Genomic DNA, 12,116 nt, shown 5'->3' with positions numbered 1-12,116 from the left:
TGTAATTGTATATAGGAATATAATGGGGGTGGGGGGGAGATGCTGCCAAGGGCAGGGGTCTCCAACCTTGGCAACAGAATTCTGGGAATTGAAGTCCACAAGTCTTAAAAGTTGCCAAGGTTGAAGACCCCTGACCTAGGGAACGGACTAATAGGGACATAGCCGGCAGCTGAATAATGGGTGGAGAAAAAGGATGAGAAGGGACCAGAGGTGGGTTCCTACCAGTTCGCACCTATTCGGTAGAACCGGTTCGTCAAATCTACCGAACCGGTTAGAAGAGGTTCCACCAGTGGACCCGGAAAGCAGGCCACACCTACAGAAGAGGTTCCAAGATTTTTTGAAACCCACCACTGACACACAAACACACACACACAGACTCACACAGAGAGAGAAAGAGAAAAAGAAAGAAAGGAAGGAAGGAAGGAAGGAAGGAAGGAAGGAAGGAAGAAAGAAAGAAAGAAAGAAAGAAAGAAAGAAAGAAAGAAAGAAAGAAAGAGAGAGACATGAAAGAAAAAAAGGAAAAAGGGACAGAGAGACAAAAGGAAGGAAAGAGAGAGAAACAGAGAGAAAGAAAACACTTGGCCGGCAAGCCATCCCACCAGGTCACATGGCTGGCAAGCCACTCCCACAAAGGAGGCCACACCTACAGAGTAGGTTCGAATTTTTTTTTGAAACCCAGGTCCCTTGGACTGCAAGGTGATCAAACCGGTCAGTTAGATCTCCTAGAGGAGATCAACCCTGACTGCTCTTTAGAAGGCCAGATCTTGAAGAGGAAACTCAAATACTTTGGCCACCGAATGAGAAGGAAGGACTCCCTGGAGAAGAGCCTCATGCTGGGAACGATTGAGGGCAAAAAAGAAGGGAACAACAGAGAATGAGGTGGATGGAGTCACTGAAGCAGTAGGCGTGAGCTTAAATGGATTCCAAGGATGGTGGAGAACAGGAAGACTTGGAAGAATGTTGTCCATGGGGTCGCGATGGGTCGGACATGACTTCGCAACTAACAATAACAACAAATTAAATAGTCAATGTTAATCTCTTGATTTCAAGTTTTAAAAGGGACAGGAAATATTCAGTTTTTCAGTACCATTTATTTTGTTTCACCACTATCTCCTTTGTTGCATAATTCATTCAAGTGTGTTGATTTGAATAACAACACGCCATATGAAAAGGTTACTGGAATAATCAATCTTTTCCTACACCTATATCCAATGAAAATGTTGAACGTATTTGCTCTTCATTCCAAGTAAAAGACTTTTCAAATGTTCTTCTGTTCCTACTCTTTTAAGCATCTGCAACAGGATCAGTTAGCCATATCTAGCAATAGCAATAGCAGTTAGACTTATATACCGCTTCATAGGGCTTTCAGCCCTCTCTAAGCGGTTTACAGAGTCAGCATGTTGCCCCCAACAACAATCCGGGTCCTCATTTCACCCACCTCGGAAGGATGGAAGGCTGAGTCAACCCTAAGCCGGTGAGATTTGAACAGCCGAACTGCAGAACTGCAGTCAGCTGAAGTAGCCTGCAGTGCTGCATTTAACCACTGCGCCACCTCGGCTCTTTCAATATCTTCTTCTTTCTCTTAAGGTCTGCAAAATATAATAAAAGTAATAACTTCTTTTCCTACTTCTGACCTAGTTTCTATTTTATGTTATGATTTCAGTATCAGAGATTTCTTATTTGTTCAGTCAGATGGAGTTAAAAGTTGAAGCGTAGTTTTATCTATAGCTATTTTGGTGAGGTCCTCAGGGACCTGATGTTCAGGGATCATCAATTTAACTCACTTCCTTCTGACTTTAACCTTGGAAACAAATCCATTTTTTTTTCTGAGAGTTCTTATAGGTTTAATCTACAGGCAACAAAATATTTATGGTCTTATGTGTAGGGAGAAGTACCATGATTAAATTGTGCTGCGCAGATCGTTAATGTATTTGTTAGCCAGAAGTGCAGATTATATTTGCAACCTATCCTTCATTAGATTCAGATCTAAGATTTAAAACTATATATCTACAGTAGACAGAATGTACAGCTAAGGCCAAATCATCAGATGAACAGAACTATTCTATTGAAGTAATTTCATATCAGTGATAAATTCATTCTCAAGTCAATTACTATAGGTAAAAGTAAAGGTTCCCCTCACACAAATGTGCTAGTCGTTCCCGATTCTAGGGGGGTGGTGTTCATCTCCGTTTCAAAGCCGAAGAGCCAGCACTGCCTGAAGACATCTCTGTGGTCATGTGGCCGGCATGACTAAATGCCAAAGGCGCACGGAACGCTGTTACCTTCCCACCAAAGGTGGTCCCTATTTTTCTACTTGCATTTTTATGTGCTTTCGAACTGGGAGCTGGGACAAGTAACAGGAGCTCACTCCGTTACGCGGCACTAGGGATTCGAACCGCCGAACTGCTGACCTTTCTGATTGACAAGCTGAGCATCTTAGCCACTGAGCCACCGCATCCGTTTTTCAATTACTATAGCCACATCCATTATTTAGCTTTCTTTTAAATTAACCCTTCATTAATGTATTAATTGGCGAAAACCTATAATTCAAAACGCCTTTTGCTAACATGATGCTCCATAGGAGCCCTTCGAACTCCAAAACACTTTTCCCCCTTTTGAATAAAAAGCACTGCAGAGCAATACCACAATACATGTTAGATTTGACTAAAATGGATTTGGGAAATTTTTGTTTGGTGTGTTGTAAGAATTAATCATTATACACTATGTTATGTTATCCAAATCAATACATTGAACCATAATATGGTTTATTTGAGTAAAATGTGATATATTTTTCAACACAACAATTGGGATTTTTGTTAATTTCAACATAGGCTTCATTAGCATGTTGAACCCAACCAGTGGTGGGTTTCAAAAATTGTTTGAACGTACTCTGTGGGTGTGGCCTCCTTTGTGGGAGTGGCTTGCCGCCCATGTGACCGGATATGAAGATGTCGATGACACTTGTCAGAACCACCTTAAATTACCTCACACACAGCACTAGCATGCATAAGAATAGGATGTAAACTTGTTTTTTAAAAGGCATCTTTGGTTTGCGTTAAAACAACGTCAACACACGCAATGTTCTGATTGCCCCACAAACGCAGTAGCCATCCTTACCTTTCACAGATGCACTGAGTTTTATAAATATGAGAATGATAGTGTAGAATAATCATATCCAAGGACCAGTGGTGGGTTTCAAAAAGTTTTGGAACCTCTTCTGTAGGTGTGGCCTGCTTTCCGGGTCCACTGGTGGAACCTCTTCTAACTGGTTCGGTAGATTTGACGAACCGGTTCTACCGAACAGGTGCGAACTGGTAGGAACCCACCTCTGAGGAGAACCTAAAGTTTAGAACAGATTACTAACCTAACAATATGTTACCGGGCAAGAAAGGTTAATGTCCTTTCAAATTGCATTAACAACAGCATCATTTCCAAGACACTTGAACCAATAATATGACTCTGCTAAGTCTAGAGATTAGATCACATTTATGTACTATGCTACTTCTGATCAATACAAGATAAATTGGAAGCAATTCAGGGAGAGCACAGATAGTGCTAAAGTTCTAGAAGTGAAGATCTACCAGTAGTTCTCACTGAGAGAGAGAGAAAACTTAGGAAGATACTAATAGTTGTAGCTTCAATTACTTGAAGTTTAATTGTTTAGTTGAAGTGGGATATATACATACATACATACATGCATGCATGTATCCTTAACTCCTTTAAAAAACAAAAGCATAACAGCTCCATAATAACTGTTTTGAAATATTAAAAGAATTATAGGAAATAAAGTTAGTAGACCAGTTGCCAAAGAACAAGAGTTTGTTGAATAATCTCAGCCTTATAAACTTTAGTTATTGATGGCTTTATAGAGCTATCGAAGGCTGAGAGAGATATTGCCTTGGTTCATACTTTTAAATGGCTCTTATGAAAGTAGCGAATATTGCAATCTGTTCATAATACGGTGGGATTTGTATAGAAATAACATCTCCATTTATTGGCTTTTATTGGTTCTTTGCCCTTTGTATGATTGTGACCCCTTGCCAAATAAGAGTTACTGTTGCAGAAATAGCAGGAACTGCTTGGATAGTCTCAATAACATGTGCTGGTTCATAAAATTAGTGATGCATTGAATTTCCCACAATAAAGGGATTATACCAACACCATCAAGCATTTCCAATGTTTGTTCATGCTATTATTTCTTAAAAACTTAAATAAAGATATGTTAGGAGTGCTTTTTTTATCATTGGATGGAGAACTGAGTGTCATATAGAAACTCAAGGGGATGTACCTAGCATTTGATCCAGTGGTGGGCTTCAAAAATTGTTCGAACCTACTCTGTGGGTGTGGCCTCCATTGTGGGAGTGGCTTGCCGCCCATGTGACCGGATGGGAGTGGCTTGCCGCCCATATGACCGGATATGAAGATGCCGACGATACTTGTCAGAACCACCTTAAATTACCTCACACACAGCACTGGCATGCATAAGAATACGATGTAAACTTGTTTTTTAAAAGGCATCTTTGGTTTGCGTTAAAACAACTTCAACACACGCAAAGTACTGATTGCACCACAAATGCAGGAGTCATCCTTACCTTTCACAGAGGCACCGAGTTTTATAAATATGAGCATGATAGTGTAGAATAATCATATCCAAGGACCAGTGGTGGGTTTCAAAAAATGTTCAGAACCTCTTCTGAAGGTGTGGCCTGCTTTCCGGGTCCACTGGTGGAACCTCTTCTAACCGGTTCGGTACATTTGATGAACTGGTTCTACCGAATAGGTGCGAACTGGTAGGAACCCACCTCTGATTTGATCCATTGTGAGCTCTAGAGCTGAGAGATAAAGTTAGCCCAAAGTTAACCATGGCTAAAGATGGACTTGTAACTGGGTCTCTTTGGTAGGATATCATCGGTAGGACTTTAAGGACTTTAAGGAAAGAAAAAGTCAGATTGGGGTAAGGGCACTCCTGAAATCTGTGGACTTCACAAATACTCCACAAATACATAGCCTGAACTTTATTTAATTCTCCCTTGAGAATCAAGTCATCCTGTACGTTGAGTCTGTCGGTATACAAACTTGATTGTTTGACACAACCCTATAGGATGATTGGGTTTTTTTCCCCCCTTCAGGAATGTACGAACCAATGCTGTAATGCGACAACCTGTACTTTAAGGCCAGGAGCAGTGTGTGCACATGGACTTTGCTGTGAAGATTGCAAGGTGAATATTTGATCATTCTTCATTTGGTATGGGCAGGATTTCATAGTAATGTGTTCTGTCCCCCCTTCACGGCTCTTAACAAACAGCAAGACGAATAAACTTAAAAGGAACTTTCTTTATCAGTTCTCGACTCAGACTGGCTTCGAGCCCAAAAATAACATAAATACAGTCTCTAACGAGATAATAGCAATAGCAATAGCAGTTAGACTTATATACCGCTTCATAGGGCTTTCAGCCCTCTCTAAGCGGTTTACAGAGTCAGCATATTGCCCCCAACAACAATCCGGGTCCTCATTTTACCCACCTCGGAAGGATGGAAGGCTGAGTCAACCCTGAGCCGGTGAGATTTGAACCGCCGAACTGCAGAACTGCAGTCAGCTGAAGTAGCCTGCAGTGCTGCATTTAACCACTGCGCCACCTCGGCTCTAATAGAATACTAAACAAAAACTCTTACAAGGCAATGCACTTCTCCAGTGTATCCTTGAATCAGGGTTACATGAAACACCAAAGCACTTATCCAAGTGTATCAAGCAATGTTGTACGCACGAAGGAACGTTGACTCCTGCGACTAGGGCGTGGCAGCATCCTTTTATCTCCAAACCTGCCCCTAACAAGCCCCAGCTGCATAATGAATCTTGTATCCTGAAAAGACTCACAGCAGACATCTGCTGAGTCACAACAGTAATGTTTATGTGGGGTTAGATATTCAAAGGTATATTTTCAATATAATTCTTTGTGTTCCTGTCTTGTAATGATGCACACGCAAAAAAATATTGATAAGAATATGTTTTTTTAAGAAAGAGGCCAGCATATCTTCTCCCATAAGACAGTGTGTATTTTTTTTATATCCTTTGCTGCTAGTATTAATAGATGGGAGCCCTGTATGTGTGTATGCCTACCACGGCAGAGTTCTTTGAGGTTTAAGATGTGTGCTTCTGTGTGATGCAGAGCATCAAAGCGCTGTGCTTGCATTTTAATGAGGAATGAAGGTAGGCCTTTGAAAGTGAGCCATAAACAATTCTGCGGTATATCAATGAGAGGCATATAAAGTGCTCTTTCGCCGCTCATGCTGCGTTTAATAGATGCCTGGTGCAGAATCTTAGGAAGAGAGAAAGACAACGTTAGCCTGTGGCAATAAAAGCCACGATATAATACGTTTTCTCCTTTGAAACTGCAGCCCCTTCTTTTTTCCCAACAGCTGAGGCCAGCGGGGATTTTATGCAGGGGTACCAGCAATTCCTGTGATCTTCCTGAATTCTGTACTGGAAGCAATCCTCATTGCCCAGCCAATGTTTACCTGCATGATGGGCACTCATGCCATGGCATCGACGGGTACTGCTATAATGGAATGTGCCAGACTCATGAACAGCAGTGCATCACCCTCTGGGGACCAGGTGAGCATTGGTTTCTCTCTCTCTCTCTCTCTCTCTCTCTCTCTCTCTCTCTCTCTCTCTCTCTCTCTCTCTCTCTCTCTCTCTGTCTCACTCTGTCTCTCAGTCTCTCTCTCAGTCTCTCTGTCTCTGTCTCTCTGTCTCTGTCTCTCTCTGTCTCTTTGTCTCACTCTGTCTCTCTGTCTCTCTCTGTCTCTCTGTCTCTGTCTCTGTCTCTGTCTCTGTCTCTGTCTCTGTCTCTGTCTCTCTCTCTCTCTCTCTCTCTCTCTGTCTCTCTCTCTGTCTCTCTCTGTCTCTCTCTGTCTCTCTCTGTCTCTCTGTCTCTCTCTGTCTCTCTGTCTCACTCTGTCTCTCAGTCTCTCTCTCAGTCTCTCTGTCTCTGTCTCTGTCTCTCTCTGTCTCTTTGTCTCACTCTGTCTCTTTGTCTCACTCTGTCTCTCTGTCTCTCTCTCTCTGTCTCTCTCTCTCTCTCTCTCTCTCTCTCTCTCTCTCTCTCTCTCTCTCTCTCTCTCTCTCTCTCTCTCAGTGTTTCTCAACCTTGGCAACTTGAAGATGTCCGGACTTCAACTCCCAGAATTCCCCAGCCAGCAAATGCTGGCTGGGGAATTCTGGGAGTTGAAATCCGGACATCTTCAAGTTGCCAAGGTTGAGAAACACTGCCCTAGATATTTATTCACACAAACAAATTAGCATTGACATTTGGAGGAGGCGTGTAAGGATTTGTTACCTCTCAGAATTCATAACCGCAGAATAAATCTGTCCCGATGCATTTCATCACCACATGCCAATCCTTTCCTCAAACTGATAGTCAGTGATATATTCCTGTTGATGCAAGTAAGCTGGTGAGTGGTGTAATCAAAGAATAGAATTTTATTTTTTATTTTTTTATGTATTAATTTTTCTTTTAAACACATAAGCACATCAACAGAAACGAACACGTGACTTACAAACAACATAGGAACAATAAGTTCCATCGTATATCATACCGCAGTTCCGAATCGGTTTCTTTGCAGTTAGCGTTTTCTCTTCTATACATTTCTATCTTTCATTCATAATCTCCTTATTCGTTATCCATTTCTATGTACAATTCTTTATTTATTTATCTTAGCTACTTATCGCCAAATATTATTTACCTATATTGTGCTTTATATTTTTACTGTCATTTATTCTCTTACATACAGTTATAGGTATACATTCACATATTCTTTTTCTTTGCCATTCTTACATTATTATTATTCCATTTAAAAGGTTGTAAGGTATAGTTTGGAGTGCTTTGTTTACCATCCTTCACACCTGCTATGACACCACCTTGTTTTCTCTTTCTTTTCTCCCTCCCTTCCTTCTCTACTTCCTTCCTTCCTCCTCTCCTTCCCTTTCTTCCTTCCCTTACTTCTCCCCTACTCCTACCCTCTTTCTTCTCCTTCCTACCCTCTCTCCTTCTCTTTCTCTCTCTCCCTCCTCTCCTTCTCTATCTCTCCCTTCCACCCACCTCTCCTTACCTCTTTCTTCTTCCCCACCTCTCCTCCACATAATATATGCAAACCTCTTTGCCTTATTAACCTATTAAGCTTAAAGTTTTCTGGGAAGTGGTTGTTACCACATCATTCTTTGACTGTCTCTTGCTTCCAGCTATGTTTGGGGTACCTAGCTTCTAACCAGCATGGAGCTGTACTTCCAACATATTAAATTTCAGCCTCTAGGCTGGAGAAGGCTGGGTGCTTTATCAAAGGCTTTCAGAAACATCAGTTACAGCTCATATGTGTCAGCACCTAACATTTGCCAAAATGAGCCAGGATTTTTCTTGCTAGGCCATAGCCCTAGGTCTCACTTCAGACCTATGCGCATAGTTAAACATTACATGGAGATGCCCAGTGACCGTCATTGTCCTTACTTGTACTACGTGAGAAGAGCTGCATCCTTTCCTGAATAAAGGTTAATTTGCTTTGCTTGAAGTTACTTAACTGTAAAATGCAAATACTTGCCTTCATCTTAGAAGTAATTACTATTATGTTTGCTTAAGCACTTAGAGATTTCTGGGATGTGAGCCACTCTGTAAGTGCACCGCATTAATACTGGATGTGAGCCAGTGCACCGCATTATACTGAAACAAAGTCTTGGCAGAGAAGAAGGATGAACGGCACTTCCATAGTGACTTCGACCATTATCAGGCTCGCACTGGTAAAATAAACTGAATCAAGAACAGAGGAAGTGCATTAGAAAACCGCATATCCATCTACTCCAAACTTTTTGCTGTTGTAGTTCTGCACCATCCCTTTCCCAACATTTCAATCGTTTGGCATAGTATGTTTCTTTCTCTGTGTGACCCGACAAATGCACGCCCGACAACAGCGTGCTGACAAAACCATGGCGATAAAACCGCGACGTCAACAGCGCACCCAGAAAGGCGCGCCGACAAAAGAGCGCCAACAGAAGTGCGATTACGGTTAAGGTAAGGGTTAGGGTAAGGGTAAGGGTTAGGGTTAGGGTTAGGGTTAGGGTTAGGGTTAGGGTTAGGGTTAGGGCTAGGGCTACAGCTAGGGCTAGGGCTAGGGCTAGGGCTAGGGCTAGGGCTAGGGCTAGGGCTAGGGCTAGGTTCAGGTTTAGGTTCAGGGTTAGGTTTAGGGTTAGGGTTAGAGTTAGGGTTAGGTTTAGGGCTAGGGCTAGGGCTAGGGCTAGGGCTAGGGCTAGGGCTAGGGTTAGGTTCAGGTTTAGGTTCAGGGTTAGGTTTAGGGCTAGGGTTAGGGTTAGGGTTAGGGTTAGGGTTAAGTTTAAAACGTGCTTCTGTCAGTGCGCTGTAGTCGGCACGCTTCTGCGCTCATTCGTCGCTGCGATTTCGAACTCGTGGTTTTCTCCCCGCGGTTTCATCGGCGCGCTTTTGGTGAGCGTGCATTTGTCGGTGAACCCTTTCTCCGTGGTCATTGCTTTTGACAATAGAGTAGTGTCAAGTGGGACACTTAGACTGCAAAATAATGACTGAGAGTAGCGAGGCCCTAAAAAAGCAAATAGGTGATGAATTAAGAAACTTAATTCAAATAATGTGATGTTACTTGAATTTCAAGAATCCTTCCGAGAGAAGGTGAGAAGAAAGACTCCAAGTATTAAGTAATTTCTTCTTTTCAATCAACTTCACTCTATAATTTACCTTCCGTTCCTAAAGCATTCACTCAAATGCATTTTTTATCAGGTGCTAATGATGATGGGGAATACTGCTTTGCTGTATCGTATTTTTACTAGAGGACAGGTAAAGCTCAAATGAAGGTTCTGCAGAAATTTGGATCTGGCAAAATTTGGAAGGGCAAAATGTGATTCAGAGCACGTGGGGGCCACATACACAGCTCATTTTGGGTTCCATTAAAGCTGCTTTTGCAACAAATGTATGATCCCCAAGAAAATATACATTTGGCCCTACCCTTTATACCAGTGTTTCTCAACCTTAGCAACTTGAAGATGTCTGGACTTCAACTCCCAGAATCCCCCAGCCAGCATTCGTTGGCTGGGGAATTCTGGGAGTTGAAGTCCGGACATCTTCAAGTTGCCAAGGTTGAGAAACACTGCTTCATACAATCCAAATTGTAATGTATCCTTCGAATTCAGATCTTTGCACCGGCTTAGTATAAATAAAAGTAAACCAAAAAGTCAGCTACAGCTACCAGAACACTGAGCTAGAATTAATGAGCTAGAAATGCTGTGCTGGCATTTGCTGGAAAACACATGGTGGTTTCTTCTTTCAAACTCCCAGCAGTTTTGTTAGCTGTTAAGCAAAAACAGAGGAAGTAGAAAAAAATAACTTGGGAGGAGAAGTCCCATGTAGCAGATTGTTAAATTATCTGAGAAATCTTTTTTCATCTAAAATAAGAGAGTTGGAAGTGATCTTGGAGGTCTTCTACTCCAAGCCCCTCTTCAGGCAAGAAACCCTTTACCATTTCAGACAAACTGTTGTCCAATCCTTTCTTAAAATCTTACAGTGTTGGAACATTCACAACTTCTGGAGGCAAAGTTGCTCCATTGATTGAGTGTTCGAACGGTCAGGAAATTCGTCCTTAGTTCTAGTTTGCTCCTCTCCTTGATTAGTTTCCACCCATTGCTTCTTGTCTTGCATTCAGGTGCTTTGGAGACTAGGTTGACGACCCCTCCCCCTCTTCTCTGTGTGAGCCTATTGGATATTGGAACACTGCTATCAATTAATTATCCAATTAAAGACATACAGTAATTTCAAAATGTCCATTATGCTCCAAAAATTTCTACTACGTTTTTTACAGTTGTTCTCATGATTTAAAAAATGTTTCAAATTGTTGGATACCATAACGTTATATCTATTTTTTTAAAAAATAAAATAACATTATAATGTATTCCAATAAAATATCATAGTAGAAAGGAAGTTTTGTAGTGCTATAAAGCAGTGTTTTTCAACCTTGGCAACTTGAAGATGTCTGGACTTCAACTCCCAGAATTCCCCAGCCAGCATTCGCTGGCTGGGGAATTCTGGGACTTGAAGTCCAGACATCTTCAAGTTGCCAAGGTTGAAAAACACTGCTATAAAGAATCCCATGTTAAAGAAATATTTCACAGACTGGATTCAAAGACAAGAATCTGTGCTGCATAAGAAAATTTCTATTTTTTTTTCTCTCTGCAATCTCTGCCTTTAAATTAAAATGAAACTTTTCAATACTTCACTTCTGTAAAGTTGCACAGCCATAGCTGTGACCTATTTATAGCAATATGATTGATGGTTATGTAGAGTAGAATGCATTTGGATATTATCTACTGCTTTTATTGGCATTTCCAAGAGGCGCTTAGCTATGCAGATAAATCCATTGGTGAGAGAAGCATTGATTTTTCCGAGAGAAAAGAAACCTCAACCTTTAACAAACTGGGACTTTCTCCGACTGCAAAGAAATGAATCCTTGCTTTAAATTCATGAACTCAAATGAGGTTTCCTGTAAATGTTTTAATGGGAATATTTATTTATTTATTTATTTATTTATTTATTTATTTATTTAGTTATTTATTTATTTATTTATTTATTTATTTATTTATTTATTTATTTATTTATTTATTTATTTGTCTGTCTTGTATGCCACCAACTCCCGGAGGACTCCGGGCGGCTCACAAAAGACAAGGGAAAGGGGGGAAACGAGACAAAGACAACATATTAAAAACAAAACCAACATTCACAATTTCCGTGGAGGTAAATGCTTCTCAGCCCCCCCCCCCCCCCCCCAGCCTGCTGGAGCAGCCAGGACTTGGTGGTTTTGCAGAAGGCCGGGCGGGTAGTAAGGGTCCGGAACTCAACAGGGAGCTCATTCCAGAGAGCCGGAGCTGCAACAGAGAAGGCTCTCCCCCGGGGAGTCGCCAGCCGACATTGGCTGGCAGATGGAATCTGGAGGAGACCTAACCTGTGCGATCTAATTGGTCTGAGAGAGGTAATCGGCAGGAGGCGGTCTCTCAGGTACCCAGGTCCGATGCCATGTAGGGCTTTATAGGTAGCGACCAGCACCTTGAAGCG

General features: G+C 41.7%; 1 protein-coding gene across 1 annotated transcript in view; it reads left to right on the top strand.

Annotated features, from left to right (window-relative positions):
* The window catches only part of ADAM12 (ADAM metallopeptidase domain 12), a 319,094-nt gene that overhangs the window by 249,860 nt on the left and 57,118 nt on the right, over positions 1-12,116 (top strand). The window contains exons 13-14 of the mRNA XM_087725973.1: positions 5,130-5,219; positions 6,418-6,613. Of these exons, the coding sequence (XP_087582099.1) occupies positions 5,130-5,219; positions 6,418-6,613 (286 nt within the window). The remainder of the gene's footprint in view (positions 1-5,129; positions 5,220-6,417; positions 6,614-12,116) is intronic.

The sequence above is a fragment of the Thamnophis sirtalis genome, unplaced genomic scaffold (assembly GCF_051295495.1).
Source record: "Thamnophis sirtalis isolate CommonGarterSnake01/CBP01778 unplaced genomic scaffold, rThaSir2_p1.2 scaffold_11, whole genome shotgun sequence".
NCBI classification, from domain to species: Eukaryota; Metazoa; Chordata; class Lepidosauria; order Squamata; family Natricidae; genus Thamnophis; species Thamnophis sirtalis.
The sequence above is the reverse complement of the archived record's forward strand: the minus strand, read 5'-3'. Positions and strand labels throughout refer to the sequence as shown.